Source organism: Agaricus bisporus (assembly GCF_000300575.1).
Source record: "Agaricus bisporus var. bisporus H97 unplaced genomic scaffold AGABI2scaffold_7, whole genome shotgun sequence".
In the NCBI taxonomy this organism is placed as follows: domain Eukaryota; kingdom Fungi; phylum Basidiomycota; class Agaricomycetes; order Agaricales; family Agaricaceae; genus Agaricus; species Agaricus bisporus.
The window spans coordinates 473637-497829 of NW_006267370.1; the positions used below are offsets into that span (position 1 = coordinate 473637).

The 24193-nt window shown below is 46.6% G+C and overlaps 9 protein-coding genes across 9 annotated transcripts; 5 read left to right on the forward strand and 4 right to left on the reverse strand.

Annotated features, from left to right (window-relative positions):
- Window positions 1-346: 346 nt before the first annotated feature.
- Window positions 347-3726, reverse strand: AGABI2DRAFT_179183 (hypothetical protein; the record flags this gene model as incomplete). Its single annotated transcript, XM_006462381.1, has 7 exons — window positions 347-1724; window positions 1776-2187; window positions 2273-2569; window positions 2621-2857; window positions 3006-3359; window positions 3403-3441; window positions 3492-3726. The coding sequence occupies 7 exons, from the start codon at window positions 3724-3726 to the stop codon at window positions 347-349; spliced, it is 2952 nt and encodes a 983-aa protein (XP_006462444.1).
- Window positions 3727-4170: 444 nt separating this feature from the next.
- AGABI2DRAFT_119302 (hypothetical protein) lies at window positions 4171-5470 on the forward strand (the record flags this gene model as incomplete). Its single annotated transcript, XM_006462382.1, has 3 exons — window positions 4171-4534; window positions 4596-5321; window positions 5376-5470. 3 exons carry the CDS (start codon window positions 4171-4173, stop codon window positions 5468-5470), a joined length of 1185 nt encoding a protein of 394 aa, XP_006462445.1.
- A 769-nt stretch (window positions 5471-6239) lies between these two features.
- On the reverse strand, window positions 6240-7411 carry AGABI2DRAFT_179185 (hypothetical protein; the record flags this gene model as incomplete). Its single annotated transcript, XM_006462383.1, has 4 exons — window positions 6240-6778; window positions 6842-7000; window positions 7063-7296; window positions 7355-7411. 4 exons carry the CDS (start codon window positions 7409-7411, stop codon window positions 6455-6457), a joined length of 774 nt encoding a protein of 257 aa, XP_006462446.1. The 3' UTR covers window positions 6240-6454.
- A 925-nt stretch (window positions 7412-8336) lies between these two features.
- On the forward strand, window positions 8337-11011 carry AGABI2DRAFT_193591 (hypothetical protein). The gene is made up of 8 exons (XM_006462384.1): window positions 8337-8373; window positions 8430-8464; window positions 8529-8855; window positions 8921-9456; window positions 9516-9608; window positions 9667-10091; window positions 10147-10356; window positions 10445-11011. Exons 2-8 carry the CDS (start codon window positions 8452-8454, stop codon window positions 10785-10787), a joined length of 1947 nt encoding a protein of 648 aa, XP_006462447.1. The 5' UTR covers window positions 8337-8373; window positions 8430-8451; the 3' UTR covers window positions 10788-11011.
- Window positions 11012-11361: 350 nt separating this feature from the next.
- On the forward strand, window positions 11362-13070 carry AGABI2DRAFT_72409 (hypothetical protein; the record flags this gene model as incomplete). The annotated part of the gene is made up of 10 exons (XM_006462385.1): window positions 11362-11434; window positions 11492-11528; window positions 11592-11716; window positions 11803-11867; window positions 11947-12092; window positions 12157-12289; window positions 12345-12390; window positions 12466-12662; window positions 12726-12831; window positions 12892-13070. The coding sequence occupies 10 exons, from the start codon at window positions 11362-11364 to the stop codon at window positions 13068-13070; spliced, it is 1107 nt and encodes a 368-aa protein (XP_006462448.1).
- Window positions 13071-13897: 827 nt separating this feature from the next.
- AGABI2DRAFT_193592 (hypothetical protein) lies at window positions 13898-15725 on the reverse strand. The gene is made up of 6 exons (XM_006462386.1): window positions 15370-15725; window positions 15273-15317; window positions 15006-15219; window positions 14750-14958; window positions 14345-14688; window positions 13898-13998 (listed from the first exon to the last, which is right to left on the reverse strand). The coding sequence occupies exons 1-5, from the start codon at window positions 15682-15684 to the stop codon at window positions 14416-14418; spliced, it is 1056 nt and encodes a 351-aa protein (XP_006462449.1). The 5' UTR covers window positions 15685-15725; the 3' UTR covers window positions 13898-13998; window positions 14345-14415.
- Window positions 15726-16205: 480 nt separating this feature from the next.
- On the forward strand, window positions 16206-18022 carry AGABI2DRAFT_179188 (hypothetical protein). The gene is made up of 8 exons (XM_006462387.1): window positions 16206-16383; window positions 16453-16577; window positions 16633-16841; window positions 16902-17316; window positions 17373-17439; window positions 17485-17661; window positions 17730-17941; window positions 17995-18022. The coding sequence occupies exons 1-7, from the start codon at window positions 16227-16229 to the stop codon at window positions 17897-17899; spliced, it is 1320 nt and encodes a 439-aa protein (XP_006462450.1). The 5' UTR covers window positions 16206-16226; the 3' UTR covers window positions 17900-17941; window positions 17995-18022.
- A 376-nt stretch (window positions 18023-18398) lies between these two features.
- AGABI2DRAFT_179189 (hypothetical protein) lies at window positions 18399-19083 on the reverse strand (the record flags this gene model as incomplete). Its single annotated transcript, XM_006462388.1, has 2 exons — window positions 18399-18887; window positions 18946-19083. 2 exons carry the CDS (start codon window positions 19081-19083, stop codon window positions 18399-18401), a joined length of 627 nt encoding a protein of 208 aa, XP_006462451.1.
- A 735-nt stretch (window positions 19084-19818) lies between these two features.
- On the forward strand, window positions 19819-23848 carry AGABI2DRAFT_144036 (hypothetical protein; the record flags this gene model as incomplete). Its single annotated transcript, XM_006462389.1, has 8 exons — window positions 19819-19829; window positions 19855-20259; window positions 20364-20607; window positions 20658-20943; window positions 21003-21406; window positions 21455-22718; window positions 22838-23069; window positions 23587-23848. 8 exons carry the CDS (start codon window positions 19819-19821, stop codon window positions 23846-23848), a joined length of 3108 nt encoding a protein of 1035 aa, XP_006462452.1.
- Window positions 23849-24193: the final 345 nt, after the last annotated feature.

A 24193-nucleotide genomic window follows, 5' to 3' on the forward strand; every position in this document is an offset into this window, starting at 1 on the left:
TTTCTTGTAAGTGCGTATTTTTGTTTTTTGTTTTGCTTTTGTTTTGCAAATTGCACTCCAACTCGCATTTCGTGCATACACGTATACGACACCATATAGCATCGTTTGACGTCCCATATTTCTCCATTCCTCCCGCACCCGAACACATGTACATGTTTTCCCTTATTCTTATATGGTTTTCTTGTTTCACCCAACCTCGTCTTGTTTTTTGTTTTTTGTTTTTGGCTCGCTCTCCTCCTTACCTGTGATCGATTGAATGATACTTGACTAATGGCCACGTTTTAGTTATGCCAGAACACAAATACATATTTTTACTATATTACACTACGCCAAAAAGGGCTTGGGATCAGTCCATGGCATCATCATCATCCGAATCGTCGCTCGTATTCCCGTCATTAATCTCCATCTCAACATCTCCCTGATCTTCAACTTCATCGCCCACGAGAGTCTGCACGCGACATTCGCGATTCGCTTCCACCCAATTAAAGTACTCGAATTCTGGTTCCCATAGAGGTTTCATCCGCTTAACCGAATCAAGAAACTCCTTCTTCTGTCGAGGATGCTCTGGCAATATACCTCCACTGGCCGCTAAAATACCAGAATACGCAGCTTCTCCCTTTCGAGTGTCGATGACATTGTAGACATGACTGGAACATCCGTTGAGAGATAGCTCGTAACAAGGGTGTGACTTTTCGTCCCCGGGAGAGGAGAACCGCTGGGGTTGCAGTGACGAATCTTTGTCCGACTCGGGAATGCCCAACTGCATGGCGATGGTGATGTATGCACGATTATCCTCCTGGACACCCACAGGTTCTCTGAAAAATTCAAAGTCTTCCACAGCATCATGAAGGATGTCTTGTTCGTTCAACCTATTCTTGACCTGAATGAAGATGGCAGACATAGACGATCGGTCCGGATTGCCCTTTCCCTTAATCCAGACTGGTATGACAAGATTCCCATAGCCCTGAATTGCAGCGCCTCTCGTGAAAAGGAAGTAGGCAACCTCTTCGGTGATGATTGATTTGTGGCCTGCCTTGACAAACTGCGTAAAATGCACATAAGAATTTTCAAACGCCTCTTTGAGTGGCTTCTTCTCCCCATATGCTGGCTCTGTATCAAGAACATTTTCGATTAGGTCTTTCGCAATGAGCGCTTTTAGAAAATCAACGACAGGAACCATCTCGCTGAACGAAATGCTGCGACTCAGTCCCTTCACCGTCTTCAAGATTGCTATGTCGTGAGCCAGGGTACACAGTAGTCTTGCGACCAGCTCCCCTCTCTGTCCCCTCTCAATGAGTCCCCGGCTGAACCACTGTTGGACCGCAGTCGGCACGTCATGCTCATATTGTTTTATAACAGCCTCGATACTTTCCTTCTTGAATTCAAAGCGGTCGAACATCATGCGGGCGGCCGCTTCTGCCAGAAAAGGTTCGGATGGATATCCTCCACGGAGATATTCCCTATATTGAGGGACAGAGTACACAGTACGCATAGAACTTGCGACGAGAAGCCGTTCTAGGTACACTGCTTCGTCCCTGTTGGATGCAAAGGTGAAGTCGACACGAACCGCGAGAAGAGGAATGAGCTGCGGAGATTTGATATTGTCCAAGTTGACATCGCTGCTGTCATAATTGCCTTGATTTTCAAAGCGTAGCCTCAACTTGGACATTGCCATTTCCATTACCTGAGCCGGCCCCGCCTTGGCCTCTAGCAAAGTCCAGAACCTGAAACTCACTGATCAGAGTAACGGCGAGGCGGAAGTAACACATACTTACAAGGGTCGGCCAAAGCGCGCCATGAATGGAAGTGAACAGATTTCATCATCCGTGTGGGCACCTTCGACCACGATAGTTGCTTGCTTCCAAAAGTCAAAGGGGAGCTCAACAAAAGGAGCATGCATGTCATCGTCACTTCCTTCGTCCGAAGCTTTTAGCAGGCGTGACGACCAAAAATTTCGTGGCCTGGGTGCAAACTGGGACAACCGCGAGAAAGTTGAAATGAAGAGCCCAAAGACGGGGGCATGGTGCATATAGGTCATAACGTTACAGAGGCACTGATAAGCCGTCCGTTTTGACTTCACCATGTAATTGGTGAGATGATGCGCTTCGTCAAAATAGAAAACGAATAGAGGATGTATCTCAGTATCATGGTTGAGCTTTTTGGCGATTGCTTTGAAAATTTTTTCTACTGCAAAAGGGTATCAGCGATGAGGCATTCTCGCTTTGAGTTAACATGAGCGTACCTAGTGGTTTGATCACATCAGGAAACATACCCTCATGAATATTCCAAATTTCTTCAAACCCCTTCGGGATGGACCCGCTCTTCGCCCGGTCAAACATGCGGATACGGTTGGGGCTACCCGGAGGACCAAGATGATTTCGCCAGTCTGCAGCAATACTTGCGGTCCCGTGGCCCTCTTTGAGATAACCATCGATCCAGTCATCGACATAGGATACCATGTTCAACATGAAGAGAAGATAGGTGCGATTTGCCTTATCTACTGACGAAAAAATACCGCAGAAGAAAGTCAAAAGGTTTAAACCGCCGGAGGTATCGCCTTGAGGATAACCTTTGTCATGGCATTTGAACTGGTTTCATAATCACACCAGAGTGTACACACCTGTTTTATCGTCGTGTGGCCTCAATACGAGTGGGATGGTGAAGACAGACTCGGCAAGCTTGTCCACCAGTCGCGATTTTCCTGTACCCGATCCTTGGATTATGGCACAGAAGTTTTTCCAAGGCAGATTTTCCGCCAGGGATTGCTTATACATCGACGATATCGCACTTCTCAATAGCCTGTCGGATTTACCGACATAATCTACCTTCCAGGCCTCTTTTTGGAAGACAAATGGATCTGAAAAACAGTCGTTGAGTTGGCATTCAACTAGAGTGCCCTAGAGACCAACCGAACTTGAAGAATTCTTCAAAAGACAATCTCTTGAACTGGCTTTCAACTGACGAGATGTAAGCGAAAAGAAGTTGCGAAAAGCATTAAGACGAACCATATGAGAGTACCTCTTGTATGAAGAACTTTTCCGACGTTCTCATTTCGCCTTGATCGTTGAAGACACCTTTTTGCAACAACGTATAGAATGGCATGATATTGTCGGCCTTTCGCGGCAGTGGTAAGCCATCTTTGTTCATAATCGATAACGTAAAAGAATCCAGAAAAGCCCTGCAAAGAGGAAGTTCTTCCTCCCGTTCTTCTGAACGAAGCAACAATCCAGCGAATTGTTCTTTGAGTTCATCGTTATTTATTTGCCTGGCCTCGCGAAAGAAGTCTGAGGTAGCTTGAGTTAGATCCCTCGGATCCGGGGATGATTCCAATGCCTTGGGTACGACAACTAAAGCGATGACTGGGCTCGCGAGAGTAGGAGTTGGAACGACTAGGGGACTAACCAGGCTCTGCCTTGGCTTCCAGGGCTTGATACTCTTTGACTGTCCGAATTTATTAGACCAACAATCATTACCACAAGAGAGGGACGAACTATGTGTAGATAACTCTTGCATCGATTGAGCCTTTTCATCGGACAAGTCAACAATCCGGGAGACGAGCTCTGGTGCAATCGGTACGTCGTCCCTGCCAGCGATCACTGAGGCAAGCTTTTTCCAGGATGGCTGACAACGTCCCCGATCTTTGGAGGATGATGCCACACATAAACGTTTGTACGCTTGCTTCTCTTCATCCGTGAGTTGATGAAATAAATCTTCGGCAGCCTCCATAGCGGTTGTGGTTTGTCTGCAACAGTAGAAGTTTTGTTTCACCACTAATTTCCCGCGCCGCAATCCGAGTCATTGGCCTTGGTAATTTCTATAGCATGATCTTGAGGGCACTTCCGAGGTCCTCTCTCGGATCCTCGTGTATGTAAAGTGCGTTTTGTCTCCATTCTGGCCAATCGATGAACGGCTTCTGGAGGGGATGCGCAGGACAGGGGCGTAGCTATAATTGGGATCTTCCGATGAAATGTCTCAGTACGTTCTTTCTTTCTTTCTCTCGCGATGAAACGGCTGAGTGCGCTGGAGAGCCGGCGACTGGCGCTGGGCGGGGCGGGAGAGTCGTGGGAGGTGGAGGTCGCACGGGCGCTGATAGTGTCCAGTCTTGGTCCAGATATGGAAGGCACACGAGGCCGCCCCGTGTTTCTCAAAAATTCCTTTCCTTCCTCTTCCATGGCCGACAGCAACTCGGCCACAAAGACGAGACCCATCATCACCCCCTCGTCTCTCTCGCGTAGGACCGCCGCGACGACCAGGTCTTTTTCTTCGCTCCCACCTCCACGGACAGCTCAAGCACCCACTTTGTCTGTTATTGCTGCTTCTCCTGATCCATCACCCGTTACACCAACTGTGAGGCGGGTTCATGCTAGGTCTGATCCGGAGACACCATCGAGGGATTTTAGGCTAGAGGTGCCACAGGTCAAGAAGAGTCATTCTAGTGGGTCAGGGAAGAGAAAGGCGGAAGAGGTCGAGATTGAGTCTTCTGGCACGACATCCAAAGAACAACAGAGAGCTACATTTGCGCCTGAACCTAGAAGTACGCGTCGTCTTTTCATTTTTGTTAAGACGAGAGAGCTGATGCGCTTGTTGTTGTTCAGCTCATCGCACTTCGGCGGCATCGACGGCCCCGTCTTCGTATAGAAGAAAGAGAGCTAGACTTTCTTTGCCTTCAGAACCCCCTTCTAGACCTTCTTCGAGGTCTGCCATGGGTACTGTCTCTGAATCTCCTAATGCTAAAACTACGGGATCATGCTCGAGTAAAAGGAGTTTCAGGGCTTCTGTCAACGATAGTCCTCGTCGTAATTCGAAACATGCGACTGGCCATGCAAGAAGCAACTCGTTTACTCGTTCCGTTTCGCGACAAAGTAATGCTCAGGCATCAACTAGTAGCTACATTCCTGGTAGCGTCGGATCGGGCGGAGGGCCGTACAATCTCCACGCGCCTTCACGACCAAGTTTATCTCAAGCATCCATCCCCATCTCTGCGTTAATTTCACCTCATGCGCCTTCTGTTACTTCTGGTATGTCGAGAGGCAAATATCATATGAGGGATCCTAGGAAACCTGCTCCCGTGCAAAGGACACCTTGGTCTTTGGCTTTTCCGTTAGAAGTGCAGAGAGGGGAGAGTAGATGGGAGTTGAAGAGTTGGGTTGAGAGAGGTGGTAGTCCGCTACATGCTTGGTTTTTTTTTCTTGGGTTTGTCGCATTTCCGATGTGGTGGGTGGCGAGTTTTGTAGGTGTGCCTAGGACGAGGAGGTTGGCGGCTGGGAATGCTGGGAATGCAGAGAAGGGTGTTGTGTTGGATGATCCTCAAGTTGAGTACGGTAAGTTCCTGCCCCTCTTATTTTTTGTTCTGCTATTGATTATATTTTTTGTAGATGCGAGATCGTGGAGGAATAGATGCCGAGTGATGGCTGTTATATCCATTGTTACGTATATCCCTTTTATCGTCTGCGTTATCATCTTTGCATGATGGACGTATGCGGCCACACAACGACAAGTGCGACGATCCGCGATGAATGACGAAAACTATTCTTATCGATATAATCTTACGTGCAGGTCTGCGACACCTACTGCACACACAAACTTCTTAACTCCAAACCCATCCACCGAATTGCGTTTTCAACGGTGTTTGGTTGCTCTTCCCCCTCCTCATCCAATCTTTGAAACGAAGCCTTTTTTTTTGATATTTTTGTATTTTTTCTTGATGCACTCGAGATTCTTACTCTACAACCACATTCCTTTTTAAAAAATTTCCCACCCTGACGTTCCTTCCTGTTCCTGTTCTTTGTTTTTGCAAAAATTGCACTTTCTGAACTCGCGTTCTTGCATATATATATATCCAATCACAACACGTATACAATACCAATATAGCATCGCTTTTTTAACGTCTCAGATTTCTTAGTTACCTGAATGCATGTTACCATTTTTTGCCGCTGTTTTTTTATATATGGTTTTTTTTCTTCTTGTTTTCGCTCACCGTCGTCGTCTTGCTTTTTTTTGTTTTCGCTTGCTTTCCTTTCTTACCTTTTTGATCGATTGACTGATGGCTATGGTCTAATTATGAAAGAACATGAAAATACATCTTTCTAACTAAGCCATAGAAGGACTTGGGATCAATTAACATAGGTACCTTGAATCCTGGGTTCGTCATTTATATATCCTCTATCTCAACATTTCCCTGATCTTCGAATTCGTTGTCTATGAGACTCTGCAAACGATACGCTTTCATCACATCGATATTGCGAGTGTGATCTATTACACAGTATATTGATCAGTGAGACAGTCCTTGATTTGGTGGACTGAACGAAGAATAATAGCCCCATCGTCCACAAGGGAATCTCATATATCCCGGTCCTGCTGATGTCGAAGAATCCGGGACGACGACCAAGGTTTGCCAACTATCCAGTGCTCCAAGCGCTCCCGCTTGTTGGAAAGTAACCCATATCCCTAAACTTCAATCATCTTCGACGTCTAGATCACCTTCAATACCAGCACCTTCACCGTGATCAATGAAATCCATGTCGTCGATGATAGCCTCTGCGTCCATGTCGTCCCAAACTGCTGACGTTGCCGCTGCTGTCGTCATTGTCGTTGTGGTAGGTTCTTGGAGAAGAGAAGTAGCAGTCGATGTGAAAATCATTTGCGGTTGTTCTGTTGTTCCATTCATTGTTACTACTGGTGAGGTGGGAGGTGGAAGAGGGGAGGGGAGAGATGATTTGACGGTTGAGAGAATAGCGTCCATTGAATCGCCTAGACGATCTTCTAATTCTTCAACTATCTAAGATTAGATTGAACGTCTGGGTTAGTGAGTATAAAATGAAGGAGCGAAAAAGAGACGTACAACGTAAAGTTCAACTGGAAGCGTTGGTGCCAAATTTACGATTTGTAGTTTTTCGGCTTTGGTAAGATCGTACGGTGTGAGATCTTTGACGAGTTGAGAAATTCCGGAGGGGGATTGTGAATTCGTGGGAAGGTAATCAGATGAAAGATATTGAATTGCCTAATTGTTATTCTAAAATTTTGGTGTTCTGGGTGAAGTTGTTGAGGAAGGAAACAGCGAACCTCGACTTGAATGGTTCGTAGATTCTCACTGATGTCTGGAAGATAATTTGTATTGTGGTGGTACGTGTGTTGGGTACCACCAGTGGTGCCGATACTAGTTGACGAGCTTAAGGAATCTTCTTCCTTTTTAATACGCATTGCTGTTTTTGAGCGTTCTAGATGATCATTCTCAAGTTCTTTGAGGAGAGTTAGGACTTCATAATTTGATAGTAGAGCTGAACATGGATTCACGACCTGAACAACCGGTTTAAGTGATCTTTGAAATGAAAAGTAAGTTATTGATCCTATTTACCTCCATGGTGGTTGGTTGGCGGAGGAGAGGTGACTTTGTTTTGACGGCATCACACATTCTAATTCAGTATTGCATTCCCACGTTTCTACAGTTCGGCCATTATTGTAACACCACCGCGACACCACATACTGACATGGAAACTGGCTGTTTTCATCGCTTAGTAGGGGGTGGGGCTCCAACAGATTGGTCCATTCACATGCGCCGTTGGCTATGATCAACATCGATGCCGATTACTCCGGACATTTATTCCTTGGGCGGTCGGGCCTCACCGACTCAATTAACTTTGTATTCTCGGAGCTCTGGTTAGCAAAACCGCCAAAGTTGAAAAAAAAAAGGCCAGATATAGAATGAGAGTTGAGATGTGACGATACGACAGATAAGATATACTTTTATATGTACTTAATTACCAGAGAGATGACAGCTCCTGCCTGTCGATGGAGAATTCAATCAAATTATTATCGATAAATCTGACGCGGTACGATGGAGTGAAGAAACACTTCTCGGGGTTTAGAGTGGGTTGTTTTCGTCGCGAAACATTCCTGTAAATGATGGTTGTCTGACAGAATTTTTGATCTACAGTAAATCTGGTGAATCCAACATTCGACTTTTGGCCTGATGATTTTCAAAAAATTTCCTCGTGGTAAAGTGGTAAAGAGACAAGGAAGTGTCCGCTTTTACTGATGATGCTGAGAAGAGTGTTCACGGGTCGTCTGCGGCATCGAACATCGAACACTCGACTTCCAGAAGCTAGGCAGTGGTCGCACCACCTGCCACGTCGTCTTGTGGCCGTCTGCAGAGTAAGGTGTGCTCAAAAAGGAGTCTCAAGTCATGTTTGGTATTGCGAATTGATATGCAAGGTGGAGTGAGATTCGGAAGCTGAACAGGAGAATCAGCGGGAGAGGAAAAACGGCCAAGGTTGTGTGATTACGTAACCGATCCCTCCAAACAAAGCGTCAAACAAAGACAGTCCTCGCAAAGAGCGTCGTCGTCCACCGCAACACTACTCCAACATATCGCCAGTACGTCGCTGCACACGACGACCGCGACAGCAAAACACTGACATCTATATTTACAGATCATCCAGCTTTCCGCAGACAATGAACAGACCAGGCAAGCATCTCCGATCGAGTCGTTTGCTCGCCATTTCTGTCCTTTCTTGACGCAGCACTCATAGCCTTTCCAACGCCAGGCCAACCTCAGCAGAGACCACCGAACCTTACCAGCAACCCAGCACTCGCGAATCAATTCCGTGCACCGTTTCCAAATTACGGTCTACCGCCGCGAAACGTCAATGTCCTCCAGGGAGGCGGTTTCGTGCCTACGCTGCAGCCAAACACCCACAGAACACCCTCGCAGGCACAAGTGCAGTCCATGACCTCGCAGCCGGCACCAGGTTTCCTCCCATCGAGGGGACAGGGCATCCATGCTTTCGGAGGAGCACTTGGCCAACATCAAACGGCAAGTACGCTACAACAACAGATGCAGTCACAACAGAGTAATGGTATTGGTTTTATGACCTCGTTATCTATGACGTGGATGCTAATCATCTTCCTTTTCTCTAAATAGGCACAGCGCAGTCAGTGACATCTAGCGACGCCGTTAGCTTGGACCCGAATGACTTCCCCGCACTTGGATCAAATCCAACAACGAACCCAACAGGAAGCAGTAACAATGGGGGGACTGGGAATGGACAGAGTTACGCAAGCCAGGCTGGAACAGGCGTGCAAATAGGCGGTTCAGGGGCGGTAGGCTCATCGGGATCGACTGGTGTAGCGGGAACAGGGAACGCGAATCAACCTCGAGATTTCACTGCCGATGATTTCCCTGCGCTTGGGGGACAGAGTCAGTCACAAAATCAGACTTCGTCGGCACAAAACCCAAATTCGGCTCAAGAGAGCCATTCACATCCTCCGGGATTGAATGGCTTCCCACATACGGATCACTCTCAGCATCAACACCGACAAAATCTTCTGGGGGCGTTAGGTGGCAGCATACCACCTGGTACGCCAGGCATGCTTAACCTCGCTGGCACTCAGTCGAGGAATGTGCATCCCGGGTTTCAACAGGGGCAAGGAGATGATAAACAGCAGCAACACCAGCGGGTGAGTGTTGTCGTCCTTTTTGATTAGCCCGTAGTGTAATGTTAATTTTGATTTTTCAGAGCAACTATGCTCTTAAGCTGAATCAATCCTCTCACCCAGCATGGAGTTCTCCGACGCCCAATCCTCCACCAACATCAGCGAACACCAATTCAGTGCGTACTAGGTCGTAGCCTCGTGTTTACGGGGTGAGGCTGATTGTTGCCGCCTTAGAATGGGACACATTTACAGAGCATATCGACGCATCCTAACGTGCCGCCGGGTGTACCTTCACCGTCAACGGGACCATTTCCACAGACACCAGGGCTTGGAACGAATAGCGGAGGTGTGACACAGTCAACGCCTTTTCCACCAAACGGTGTAGCGCCAGGGGATTCGCACGTGAACGCATCTTCGCACCCTCCTTCGAATCCGAATACATCAACAAACCAGAACACATCATCACTTCAAAACAGCGCAGTATCGCATCATCCTCATCCGCAGACGCCGGCGCAACAAGTACTGATAAGTCCAGCAGATAGATGGGGACTCCTAGGGTTGCTGGAAATGATCAAGAATGCCAGTTCAGATGTGGACGGGGGACTTAGTAGTATGGGGACTGACCTGGGTACCATGGGCTTGGACATGAATTATCCAGGGTGATAAATGATCTTCTTGTTCGTGCTACGGTGTTGACTTGTCCGTCTTATTCAGGAGTCTGTATCAAACATTCATTACACCTTGGGCGGATCAGTCAGCGGCACACTCAGTAGAACCAGACTTCAACCTGCCTGCTTGCTACCTAAGTGTACAAGCAGCAGCACCAGGGCTTTTAAAAGCGTCAGCGTTCAGTGATGAGACGCTTTTCTTTATGTTCTATTCGAGTCCACGAGATGCCCTACAGGAAGTGGCGGCGCAAGAACTGTGAGTGTTCAGCTCGTGGTCCTCCGCGTGTCCACCATGACCTTTGTTACCCCATATGCTGATTGCTGCCTTCTCGCCTCCTCGACAGCTTCAACCGTAACTGGCGCTATCACAAAGAACTCCGACTCTGGATCACGAAGGAAACCGGCACAACACCTTCACAGAAAGTACAAGGAGGCGAACAAGGACAATACACTTTCTGGGACCCTGAAAATTGGTGCAAGGAGAGAAAGGAAATGACGGTGCTATATGTCGACCTGGAAGAAAAGAGCCAACCGGCGTTTGCGAACTCGCAGAGCCTCGTGCCGGCAAATCAAAGCCAGAATGCCCCTCAACAGCAGCAGCAGCAGTCTGTACAGGCTCAGCTGAATGCACAAGTACAAGCAACACAACGAGGAGCTTCATTCCAAATGGGGATGGCGAGTTTGTGAAAATGCAATATATCATTTTTTCCTTCCATATTTCTTTTCTGTCGTTGTCGTTTGCTTATTGAGCACCGCTGTTGTTTCTTCTGTTCCCCCCTTGTTTGCCAGTCCGTGTAATGAACTGTGTAACTCTATACTTAATCCCCCTCATGTTTTGCGTTGACAACTTGATTGCCATTTGTCGAAATCTGCTATAACTAGAATGATGAAGCTCGATGCTCGGCTAAAACATATAAAACAATGAATTAGGCATGGATCGGTGAGCGAAAATAACGGGTTGGAAACATAGTTGCTGTGAAATCAGGGATTAATTTGGGGCTGATGATCGCGAAACTTTTGCAATTAGCACCGACTTATACTCGCCTCCCACCTCACAGAAGCCATGCTCGTATCTGAAATAAAGAGACTCATCGTGAGCACCTTGAATATCCTTCGTAGGTTCTTTTGGAAGAACTTTGTGAGAGCAAGAGCTTTACTGTCGCCGCGACTGGGCGACACAACGACGACGACGACGCTTGAACGACAACGGGAAGAACATCACGACGACGCGACGGCGATATCCGACTGTGACAAGACCAAGATGGAGGATGGAATTCGGTTACCCTGTTTCAATAGAGCGGGCCATGTTGCCCATGCAAAGAGGTGCATGTCGGGTGCGTCAAACCTCTATTTTTTGTCCCGTCGTTTCACTCTTACTGACGGTCTTCAAGCTTTACCGGCATCGCAAACCGATATAGATGCTTCGAGGTGCGCGTCTATCCCCTACACCCTTCATAGTGAATGCGACTGACGCAAGCGTGGTCTGCTCAGACTTGCTCTCGCGTTTTACAATATTGGGATTTTGGACCTTCTGGGTGTGATGAACGACGGCGATACTATTTCACGACAGAATGGGAAAGACGAATGGTTGGAATGGTTATGGGCGCAACAGACGCGTATGTATGCCAGACCTTCTCAACCGACCCGATCCGCCGGTGTACCAGTAACTGACACATTGGTATTTTACTTTTGATCCATCTAGAGGGGAAATTTGGGTCAGGCTTTCGACCTAGCCCATTCATGTTGCTTCACCCGCCGGCAAACAAAGTATGAAACCTTCTTGTTACTCCCGTGTGTGGGAGTCTAGATCATTATTTCACTGACGAACGCAATCCTTTGCTCTTAGGAAGAATTTTCGGACTATGATACACCACATATTATAATGACCTATACGGCGTTATTGGCTCTCTCCATCCTCAGAGACGATTTCGCGAAACTAGACCGATCTGGGTTGATTAGGCTCTTACGTGCCTGTCAACGAGATGATGGAAGGTTGGTTTCATGCTAACGTATTTTGAAGTCGACCATTAACAAACTCTCTCCTCTATCTCGATAGTTTTACCACTACTCCCGGAGGAGGAGAATCTGATCTACGTACCCTTTATTGTGCATTTGCGATTAGTGCTATGTTGGATGATTGGTCTGGAGTCGATGTAGAACGGGCCAAATCGTTTGTTGCATCTTGTCGGGTACGTGCTCAAAACTATGCTTTTCGTAGGACCTGGCTTAAATTTCGGGTGACAGACTTATGAAGGCGGATATGGTCAAGATCTTTTTTGTGAAGCTCAAGGTATGGTACCCTCTCTGAATCTTGCTTTTCCCTTGTCTATTATTCCACCTGACTCTATATCACTGGGATATATAGGCGGAACAACTTACATCGCGCTGGCTTCACTTTACCTTGCTCCATCTTCTTCGGAGACTGATCCATTGACGCCTGAGGAGAAGAGACAAACTGTTAAATGGTTAATGAGCACCCAGACTTCTTCGGGTGGATTTTGTGGACGCACGGGTAAAGTCGGTGATAGTTGTTATTGCTTTTGGTGTGGTGCTTCTTTGAAGGTGACGTATCTGTGCTCTGTATACTGTGATACCCAGAGTTTAACGAATACTTCATGGTGACAGATTCTTAAGATGGATCATCTAGTAGAAACTAAGACATTGGCCTCGTTTTTGGCAGATTCTCAATTCAAATTTGGAGGGATCGCAAAATGTCCAGGAGAACATCCAGGTAAAATGCACGATGGTTCCTTATATATCATAAAGCTGACTTCGGTTTTCTTCTTCGTAGACCCTTACCACACTTATCTGTCCATTGCGGCATTATGCATGTATCCTCCATCTCCTCTAGCAGCAGATGAAAAACCAGATTCATGGGAATTCCCCGAATTGGATCCGTTACTCAATGCAAGGGTGGATACCGCCGAGTGGGCCAGGAAATATATTTCTGGCAAGGGTCATCGAACATAGTGTATACATGGCGTTTGTTCTGGAAGGGAAGGATTTTTTTTTGCTAGATCTAGGTGGTGAGGAACTTTTAATCCGTCTTAATGAAGTTTCAGTAGCGTACATACATACCCCTTTGCCGGTTATATTATGCTCTCGTTGGTTTTTGTACATATCCCTTTTTATACCTACCACCGATTTCTCACCACCATTGTTATAAAATTCAAGCCGACAAGCCGTGAAAGACAATAATATGGCAATTCAAGAGCGAATCGAGCATGTTAGAGAACACGCCCCGTTGCTTCAGACAGTGCTGAATATAGGAAATCGGTCTAGGCAAAGAGTGGCGGCGGCGCTAGTTTCAACGAGTCTTTTTTCGACTCATGCTCGTCTGACTCGGATACGGCTCGGCCTCTCGATTGACGGAGCCCGAGTCTTCTCCAATTTTGCGTTTTTCGAAACTACCCGATTTGTTATTCTTTATACACTTTACTTGATAGTATTTGCCCTTATTGGCCCCTCCTCCTTCTCGAACTCAGTCAAGAGATAAGCAAGGAATTGATCGGCAAAGCATTCTCGACCGAACTCGATTCAGGCGTTTTGAAACTCCTTGAAACCCGAGTTTTTTTCGCGTTGAGAAGCCGAAGCGTCTGTATAGTAGCACGCCGGTCTGAGTTTACCTATGGACCTTATTTATCTTTCCAGGCTTATTTCAGCTGCTTGACCATTTTCATAATGGTAGCAGTGATGAAGTTTAGATTGAGTCGCCGACTCGCCGTTGATTGAACCGTTTCGGTTGAAGTCATATCATTGCCGGCAATCTCGCTGTATCATCGTTACTCTCAGAAATGAACATATGAATGATTGAAGGACGTGCGGAGAGTATTGAACTAGTATAGTAATGTTCCGGCCCTGACTACAAAGCAAGTCTGTCCAACGATAAAATTACACCACATCAGCAAAAGGTCAAAGTACTTTTTCATACTTTTCGTACTTTTTGGCTTCAAAAGTAGAAAAAGTAACACAAGTAATTCTGTCTACTTGAAAAACTACTTTTTGATGGCATCAAAAAGCAGAACGTTCCCAGTATGTTATTATGAAGGAATAAGTAGAATAAGTAGACGTTAAGTAGTAATAATTAATGATTTAAGGGCTCTAAGGGGTATAAGTACCCAGCCAGTGCGCGATTTTACTTTTTCCAAGTACTTCAACTCTTCGAAAAAATGTTCTTTTTATACTTGGGGCAAGTAAAATAAGTACGAAAAGTATGAAAAAGTATTTTGCCGTTTTCCTGATGCAAGGCACTAAATGATTATCTTGTGATACAAATTGAGAATTTAGTTGTGTAATGCATGCCAGGGGTATATCACTATTGGGGAAAGGGCGATGCTCCAAGATAGATGTCGGGCTCTGGTGAATATCTTTTGACACTATGATCTGTCTTAACCGTTGCAAGTTCAACATCTCGTTCGACTTTACGGCGGTTGGGGATAAAGTTGATCGATCCGAAAGTCGTACTTCTAGCCGTAGGGTTGGATTCAGATACTGTTGTCCCAAGGTCGAATTGGGTGAATTGTCGATCACGTTTTGCTGATGAGCGGACGATAATGACATTGAATGCTATTCCTGTTGATATCAGAGTCTGACAATGTCCACATTTAGCTGTTGGGGATTTGACGACGTGCAACATCCGAATTTCTTACCATGTTTGATGTAGGATATAGGGCATTGCTTCTCGACACGGCCACGAAGAATGTGATGAGCACCATGGTGGTATAAGCGGCCCCTGACTCCGCTATAACTCGAATAACCTTCCGAAGGTGGCTCGGTGGGCGCGCAGTAAATCCGTTGCGAAGGCTAAAGTGGCGCTCGCTTTCTCTATCTACGCGCCATATCCGCCAGATTAAAATGCCTATAGCCTATGAGCGAGATAGCCATGTAGACAATACTATATCCTACCTGAGGTAAGTGTGTTCTGGAAAGCTGTGATCGCGAAAACGGCCATTCCCCAGCGAAGAGCCGCACTGGCACTCAGAGCTGAGGCCTTGTCCGTGGTCGGGTTTGCTTCAACTTCGATGAACATCACGCCCATTGCGATACCGGCGAGGTAAAGGATAATGGATGGCAACACAACCAGCCAGCGGCGTCCGTAAACAACCCAGCAACGGTATATCTACGAAAAATTTCAGCATCCAGCTGGTGGACCTTGCATGTGTGGATCCTTACCAAGACAAAATCACCGATAAACATGGATCCGACCTGCGTGCAAGACTGTTGCCCACATGGGTAATTGGAATTGTGGTAGAGATGCTGATGCACGCACCCGTGTGATATTAATCCAATCCCCTAGATTAAGTAGCTCTTTTTCTGGGTTATCTGACTGAACGAAGGCATGGAAATTGTGAAGCAGCCCAATCGCGACGTCGAATGTGCATATCACAAACAACAACGAAGCGATCACTACCATCATCCAGCGTATCTCGTCTGGGCGAAGCCAACGTTCCTCATGTCCACAGCCTGTGAACAAGAGGGAGCGGGCACAGAAGCCACTTGTCACGAGATACATGCCATAGAAGAGAGTTTCACAAAAGTTCCCTGCGAGTTGCGCTGCAGTAATAGGAAACTGCTCTGTGGACATGGCGGAGTGGCAGCGCCCGTAACGAAGGAGAGCGTAATATGCAAACAGGGATTAGCCTGAAGCGGTTGCTCGCCCAAGTTTATAGGTCTCACGGCTGCCTAGCCAGGTTGTAGGAAACCTTATCGCAAATATGGCAGGCTTCCCGAACGGCGAACAACGCCATCTAAGACTGGAGTTGATGTAAGGGTCATCCGGTAACTGAAGGTTACATTATTAGAATCATCCTCCGAAGATATGTACTTCGATTGTACTCACGGTATGCCATTTTACTGTAGCCGATGATTGAATATTGATGGATGAAACGGAAGAGCCGTTAGTAAGGCTGATCATCAGTCAGAGCTAGCGCTTGATCTGGTAAACTGCATGATACCTACCAAAAGTATCATAGCTTTACCATGGATCTACAGGTGCGATCATTTCGCCCGCTGACGGTTCTCTCATGCCCGCGAGGTTGAGATAGAAACCGAGTTGAGAAAATGCGCATGACCAGAGGCCGAGGTGAATTCTTTCCCACCCAGAACCTTTCCGCTGAACGGTCCTTCATGTCTAATCAGGCCGGCGAAACGAAGAAAAGCCAAAGTAAATGGAGCTCTTATACTACAGAGATATATGCATCCAGACGCCCTCCCCAACCACTCGGCACCGTTGTCCCAGAAGACATCGAAAAGCGAGCAAAGGAGAAACTGAAGGATTATCCTGGTAAGTTCATCTTATTGACAGAGTCGTGAACCTGTGCCTAATACATGATTATCTTGGGACATCGTTCAGAGAATTTCATGTATGGGTATGGAAATGCTGGCATAAATCTGACTTCTCGTGCAAATCGTCGTGCCTACGAGAAGTTCTGTATAACGCCTCGTATGCTTGTTGATTCCACTATACGCGACTTGAGTGTAAGCCTCTACTTCGTCATTTCCCAGTAGCCAGTTGCTTAATTTGCTGATACAGGTCAATCTATTTGGAAAGACTTATTCGGCGCCGCTTTTGATGACCCCTATGGGTTGCCAATGCCTCTTTCACCCTGAAGGAGAAGAGGCACCAGCTAGAGCTGCAGGAAATTTGGGTATACCTTTTATCCTCAGTACGGCAAGCAGCAGAACCTTAGAAGAAGTTGCGGCCGCGAACGGTGATGGAGAGCGTTGGTACCAATTTTACTGGTGCGGACACCTCCGGGTACTAGAAGTCCCGAATGTGTTAGACTGAAGACGGATTCAAAGGCCTGCCTCCGAAAACGTCACAAACTCACTACTAAATCGGGCCAAAGCTGCAGGCTACACTGCTCTAGTCTGTTCTGTTGACGTTGTGGGCCTTGGTTGGCGCACACACGATCTTGACACGGCTTTTCATCCTTTCGGCCACGGTGTGGGGACTCAAATAGCATCTTCCGACCCTGTCTTCATGGCTCGTTATGGCCTCAAGCCGATAACGAAAACCAACATCGGGTGGCCGTATCGACCAGAAGTGCAAGAAAAGAAGATACAAGAGGGAGATGAAGAAGCCAAGACACTAGCATTGATTGGAGAAGAATTTGTAAAGGAATGCACGGGTAGGTCGTATACATGGGAGGATTTCAGAGCTTTGAAGAAACGATGGGGTGGGCTACTTATTCTGAAGGGCCTTCAACATGTTGCGGTACGTCTTGAAACGTCTCGGGTTCTCATGCTGATGCATGTCTCTACTTGATCTAGGATGTAGAAAAAGCAATTGATTACGGTATCGATGGAGTTGTAGTATCCACCCAGGGCATGTTACAGCGTATCTTCTTGCCACCCAGATCGCTCTAATTATTTCGATGTTTAGGTGGTCGCCAGGTTGATGGAGCTGTTCCAGCCCTTTATGCGCTAGAGCGTATAGCTAAATCGCCAAAAGTCAGGGCAGCTCAACAATCTGGAAAGTTGACACTGTTATGTGACTCCGGAATCCGTACTGGCCCGGATATCTTCAAAGCCCTTGCACTCGGCGCACAAGCTATTCTTCGTGAGGTTTTCTATTCAAGAAGGTTGGTATATCTCGCTGATGTCTCTTCCTCAATGCGTCTACGTAAGTGGGTCGCCCGTGGTTATATGGCATGGTACTTGCTGGTGAAGCAGGAGTCGAGCAAGTCATTCGCCATACCCTTGCAGATCTTGATAACACGATGGCTAACGCTGGTTACCCTAACATCGCTGATTTCCAAGGAAAAGGAGAGGAGGTTCTGACGAAACTCGACTTCTGAAATGGCATCCAGAATGTTAGGAATGTGATCATTGTTCTTGTGGTAACTTTGTACGCCATCAAGTTGAAGCATGAATCATGACCGACGCGCGAAAGGTTTTGATAACAGCGAAATGAACATATCCAAACTGTATTCGATGTTTCTGCTGTTTCTTCCTACAAGGTTGCCTATCTCAACCGTTCGTGGATGACAACTACTGTCATGAGGAATAACGAATCCATGAAATGTTCCGGTTCTGTAGGGATCCGGTGCGTCGGTGAAAATTGTCAGTGATGCTTTAAGTGCTTAACGGAACGTGGAAAAGCCCAGCGAGTTCTCAATCATCTTCACTATATGCAAGGGTTTGAACGAAGTTGACAACTCTACGTTGAAGATGTGATAGGAGTACGTTATGCTAAACTTGACTATGACCAACAGTACTTTTATCAACTGCGACAATGGTCTGTACAAGAAAACCTTTTTTGATGCATAAGTCGAAGAAGCTTGAAACAAGATCTAGCTATTCAAAGCACTCAAACGGAAAGTCCTTTTTAAGATGCTGGGACTCGAGCCACCGAGGTTCCCCGAGTATACTGGTCAAGTATTTCATCTGCTCGACGTTAGGCCGTTGCATGAAAAAGCTTCTCCTGGCCGTGCAGCTCAACGTCACGAATGGTATTCCAGGAGGACCAGGAGGAAGATCCTCAACAATACCCTCTGCCATGGTTTCCTCAGTGGGCTTGCAAATGAACCAGAAGAGATACTCATAACCGCTCAATAACCTAAGGATCCGCTCAATACAGCGAGCATCAAGAAACTCGTCTCGAGGCGTGGTACCAGCTATGGGCAGATTGAAAACATCGCGGAGGATAGATTGTAATTGTCGGTCGCTTATTGGCCAGCCATAGAGCCAGTAGTGCTCGCTTGTATCCCATCCTTCCGGTAGAGGTTTGTAGGGAATAAGGGAAGACGTGTCCGGGTATCGTCGTCGACCTTTGGAGGATATGTACTATAATTAACATGGCGGTCAGTATATGGCGTCAAACATGAGCTTGCATTGGGCTTACATAGTAGGCGGTCGCCGTCGCTCTATTATCCACCGTCGGCGTCGTACACACAGATTTGGCAGGTGGAGGAGTCGCACAATCAGACTCGCATGCAGGAGATGCAAAGATAGAGTCGGGCGGAGGGGTTGCATCACTCATGGTGAGGATAGTGTTGTAAGTTGCACAACTCGAACATCAAAGACCACATTGGTTGACGGCAGACTAATTTTCTTTGTCTTTGATGTTTTTTGCTTGAAGCAAGTAAACAAAACAATACATTCATTGTACTGTCTCCGAAAACGGATTGTCGGAAGTCCTCCGCGCCACATCCAAGAAACTTGATTGTAAAAAGCGCTCAACATTCTTGCGGACTTCGTATAGACTCGGTTCGATGGGTACTCGGGGATTGGTGTGTCGCTCAGTGCGGTAATGCGGATCAATTATAATTGTGTCCCGGGTACTCCGCCATCAATCGGTTCACTCGCACTCGCCTATTCGGCATCAACGTCAGTTTGTTCGCGATGAAACCAAGAGTCAGGAACGGAGCGGAAAGAAAGACTACTGATTACGAGTGAACGTTATCCACCCAACAGATTTGTCGAAACACGTGACTCAGAATTACCAAATTGAGATACAATGAAGATTCAATCTCGGCATACATAGGAGTGTGTCCAGCCTTGAATTCTCGCTGAACATGCAGGAGGCTTTGATATTTATTGTTCAGCACTATACAGTAGAAAAGTTATTTTGGGAAAACACGTCTCTTTTTACCAAGTTACAACGCGTCAAACACGTCGCGCGGTCGCCACTCTCATTACCACGCTGTCCACCACCATCAACTTCTCGTGTCCATTTAATGGATCCGGAAATAGCGTGCAGGGACGCCTCGCAAACATGCACCAAATGTAAACGAACTAAACCCCTGACTAGGGTCAATTTTTCGCAAAAAAGAGACGGCTCTTTCAGCAAAACCTGTCAAATCTGTCGAAAGAAATATGCGGAGCGTACCCAGGAGATGAAAGCCATCAACAACAACAAAGAAAATCAGCCACCATGCGAACCCAGTGATGGATTGAACCGCAGTGATGACCACGAGGCTGGACTCGGAGTTGGAGAGCACCTTGATCTTTCGGTGCTTAACATGAACACATTTCTAGATGCAGTAACTCTTACAAATGATGACACTGAAGTTGAACGAAGTTGCAGTGGTGATATTGCTTTTATTGGTCGCGTGGATCTAGCATCGGCAGACGTGTTTTGCCAAATTGGAGACGGCCGAAAGAAGGCTGATATGCTGGCTTGCCAAATTTGGAAGCGCTTGAATTACCGTTTTATGTGAGTGTTCGTTCTCACGTTCCAGCCTCGAATTATACAATGATATGCAGATATCATAGTAAATATGAGTACAAACATGAGCTCGGAACTCGGTTTACATATAGCTGCTCCCAGTCCAGCTCTCGAAAAGCCAAATCACAGAAGAACGACAACACCAAACAAAGGGACAAATTACCCATGGATTTTTTTAACTGCGAAGGTTGGCTATACATCACCATACATAATAGTGACAATATTGCTCTTGTGAAGCTTCGACACCGAGAAGCACATATACCATATTGGTCAATTGATGTACCCGAAGAAATTAAGAAAATGGTTGCTGATAATCCGTTATTGAATGTAACACAGGTCTGTGCTACTCCACTTTTATATTGCTAAGATTCTGATGAAATTGGCAGCTCTGGAGCGAAGTTCTGAAAGTTATACCACAGCCGCATTTTTCACGGACAGCTATATACCGACTTTGGCTCAATCATCAGTGCCAAAAATGGAAACGCGACTCCGATGAGCTCAAATCTGCAATGGCAGTATTAATGGAAGCTCAGCAAAGCCCAGAACGATTCACACAGGCTGAACCAATACCACTCCCTGACATCGAAGGGTATAAAGCTATTGCATTTTCTCTCCCAGACATTATCCGTCAATGGGGTAGTCATATACGAGAGATTTCTCTTGATTCGGCATGTAAGTCAACGTAAATTTTGTATTATCCCATCAATTTGAACTCATCAACATAACAACAGGGAATACAAATAAATCTAACTATGAAGTCTACGCCATTCTAGGCGAGGTCTATGGATCAGGCTGTCCCTTAGGTTATCTTCTAGTCACGTCAACTGGAGGTGGATTACCAGGTGCTAAAGAGAATTACCTGTCAAAGGTGTTGCTCCATCTCAAAAATCACTGGCAACTTGTTCCCGCATTTACACATACCGACAAAGACCTTTCGGAAATAAATGCTTGTCGAAAGATTTTCCCAGATGCAAAGCATCAGCTTTGCTTCTGGCACTGCTTACGCGCTATCCGAACTCGGTTATCAATACTTCGAAGGCGTCCCAAACCCTACAACGTCGTAGAAGCAGTCAAAGAATTCGACTGGATTGATCCATTGTTTGTCCCAGCTTCACAACAATTGGCTGGTAATCAGGTACGTTTTGTTTCTAAAAACGAAACTTAATTAATTTACACCAACTAGATTCAAGCTCTCGATCGTGCTGTTCCCGAGCTCAAGATTCGTCTTGGAGGTACCCTACAGAATAGAGCGCCTGAACCTCCATTATTTTTGCCGTCTCAACAACTCGTTATTCGTCTCCACAACCGTGTTCAGGCAGTTCGCGCGCTTCCAAATGATATGTCCTGGAACAATATTGAGCATCAGGAAGAAGAGACAGATAATGAGGATGACGAGAATTTCACAGATACCATTGCGAACGAGGTTGATAACTGGTATGAGAAGGAGGGAGGAGATCGGGATGAAGAAGACGGACCTGACTGGATGTTTGATACTGGAGAGGTGACCTCGAAAGATCCTGCCTACGTTTTTTGCCCAGCCGCACATCGTCGCACTTTGCTACACCTATTCACAAAGCATTTTTGTCAACACCCTATTTTTGATGAAGTGGATGGTCCTTGGGATTCAAAGAAAATACGACGCGAAGCTATTTGGGAGATGTATAACTTCTGCCAGAGACGGGGTCTCGCTGAGGTGTGGGGATATATGTGGGCGAGCTGGTACTCACCTGCAATGTGGAAGCTTTGGGCTCGGTCAACATCTCCCCTCCTTTCTCGACTTCGTACCACTATGAGTGTTGAAAATTTCTGGAGGCAACTCAAACATGATTTCCTGCATCGCTTCGTCCATCCTCGACTCGATACACTCACTTGGATTCTAATTTACGAGGTGACCCCGTCGTACTTTGCAAAAATAGATATTCTAGACGATACATATCGCTGGGGCCGCTCAAAATCATTATCGAACTATCAGAAATACTTCAAAAAGTCGTGGAAGAAACTTGAGCTTGCAACGATTAGCGGAAGGAAGACTCACCGAACCTCAGTCCAGGAATGGACTTGTACTTGCGGCCGGCAAAAATTCGACCGTCACCATCTTTGCAAGCATCTCGTGCGGGCCGTTCCACCACCAGGCGCTAATTTCTTCTTGGAAATCGTCCGTCGTAGAACCAAACCTATCTACAAGCATCCCAAGTTAGTCTCAAGGATCGGCGAGCCACCAAATGAAGATTGCATACACGATACAGAGCGATTGGACTCAGGGAGTATCACCGACGGCGACGATCATACCTGGTTGGGGGAAAAATCGGCCTTGAGTGGCGGCGGAGGATGGAAGTCAGCACAAAAAAGAAAAAAACCGACGGATGCTGAAGATACTCACCCTCGCAAGAAGAATGCAACTTCAAACGTCGAAACGAGTCACTCTATACCAATCATCGACTTGACAGGTACGAGCGAAGGTGCGGACAGTGATGAAGAGGAAGAGGTTAGTAACGAAAATCATCAGACAGAGGCTCTCTAACCTTCTATCAGATTGATAGGCATGTTGACCGTGCACTTCATTTAGCAAAAATCTTCCGGCGTGCTTCCGAGATTTTCACTGAGCAGGCAAAAAGTCGAAGCGCACTATGGCTCAGATCAATCAGTCACCGCGGTATTGGTAACGACCTCGAACAGCTTGTAAAGGACATTGAAAGAGTCGAGGGTTCAGCGAGGAAAAGGGATACGACATGGGGGCTTGCCGAGGGAAGGCAGGGAAGGCAGCGAGTTGCAAACACAATGGGCTACATAGTTCCAACGTAAGTTATTTGAATGAAGATCCAATGTAATACCCACCATAATCACGGTAAACGCACGGCGGGATGTGGACTTAGTGAACACGACGTTGGGGTTAGGAGTCAACAATGTTCTGTTGATCGACACCGATCGATCAGGTGATGGCCACGTACTGCCGAGATTCTGAGTCACGTGTTTCGACAAATCTGTTGGGTGGATAACGTTCACTCTGATTACGAGGAAAGACTAAGGAGCAGATCAACAATTTTGGCCAAAGCTACTATCCGAGTCACCATTGAACGGAGGCGATCATGTCAAGTTTTGATGCACAAATCGCAGAAACTGATTAACCCAGACACGCAGGAAACAAAATAAACTATGCAAAACAATCAACCGGAAAGTCCTTCTTGAGGCACTGGGACTCGAGCCACCTAGGTTCCCCGAGCATACTCATCAAGCATTTCAGCTGCTCGACAGTAGGTCGTTGCGTGAAAAACTGTCTCCTGGCCGTACAACTCAATGTCACGAATGGTATTCCAGGACCATGAGGAGGAAAATCTTCAACAACACCCTGCGTTATGGCTTCCTTAGTGGGCTTGCAAATGAACCAATTGAGGTGCTTATAACCGCTAAATATTTCGAGGATCTGCTCAGCCAAGCGAGCATCAAGATATTCGACCTGTGGAGTGGTCCCAGCTATGGGTATTTTGAAATACCTGGGGAGGATAGATTGCAATTGTCGGTCGCTTTTTGGCCAGCCATAGAGCCAGTAGTGCTCGCTTGTATCCCATCCTTCCGGTAGAGGCTTGTAGGGAGTGAGGGAAGAAGTGTCTGGATATCGTCGTCGACCTTTGGAGGATATGTACTGTAATTTGTAGTAGGATGGTACTGAGTCAGCATATACACTAGCTAGAGCTCACATAGTAGGCGGTCGCGTTGTTATGCACCGGCTCGGGAGTCGGCGTCGTACACACGGACTCAGGTGGAGGGGTCCCGCAAATAGATTCGGAAGTAGGAGATGCACAGATAGAGTCGGGCGGAGGAGTTGTGTCACTCATTGGTGAGGATAGTATAAGTCGTATAAGTAGCTCCAGAATAACTCGAACATCAATATTTCAACAATAAACATCAAAGACAAATGGAGTAA

Coding starts and splice junctions, on each gene's coding strand:
- AGABI2DRAFT_179188 (XM_006462387.1), top strand. CDS start 16,227: ATGTCTAATCAGGCCGGCGAAACGAAGAAAAGCCAAAGTAAATGGAGC. Junction 17,317..17,372: donor AGGGCCTTCAACATGTTGCG/GTACGTCTTGAA, acceptor TACTTGATCTAG/GATGTAGAAAAAGCAATTGA. Junction 17,440..17,484: donor CACCCAGGGCATGTTACAGC/GTATCTTCTTGC, acceptor TTCGATGTTTAG/GTGGTCGCCAGGTTGATGGA.
- AGABI2DRAFT_193591 (XM_006462384.1), top strand. Junction 9,609..9,666: donor CATCAGCGAACACCAATTCA/GTGCGTACTAGG, acceptor TTGCCGCCTTAG/AATGGGACACATTTACAGAG. Junction 10,092..10,146: donor TTGGACATGAATTATCCAGG/GTGATAAATGAT, acceptor CGTCTTATTCAG/GAGTCTGTATCAAACATTCA.
- AGABI2DRAFT_193592 (XM_006462386.1), bottom strand. CDS start 15,684: ATGTCCACAGAGCAGTTTCCTATTACTGCAGCGCAACTCGCAGGGAAC. Junction 15,220..15,272: donor TTATCGGTGATTTTGTCTTG/GTAAGGATCCAC, acceptor AATTTTTCGTAG/ATATACCGTTGCTGGGTTGT. Junction 14,689..14,749: donor TATATCCTACATCAAACATG/GTAAGAAATTCG, acceptor GGACATTGTCAG/ACTCTGATATCAACAGGAAT.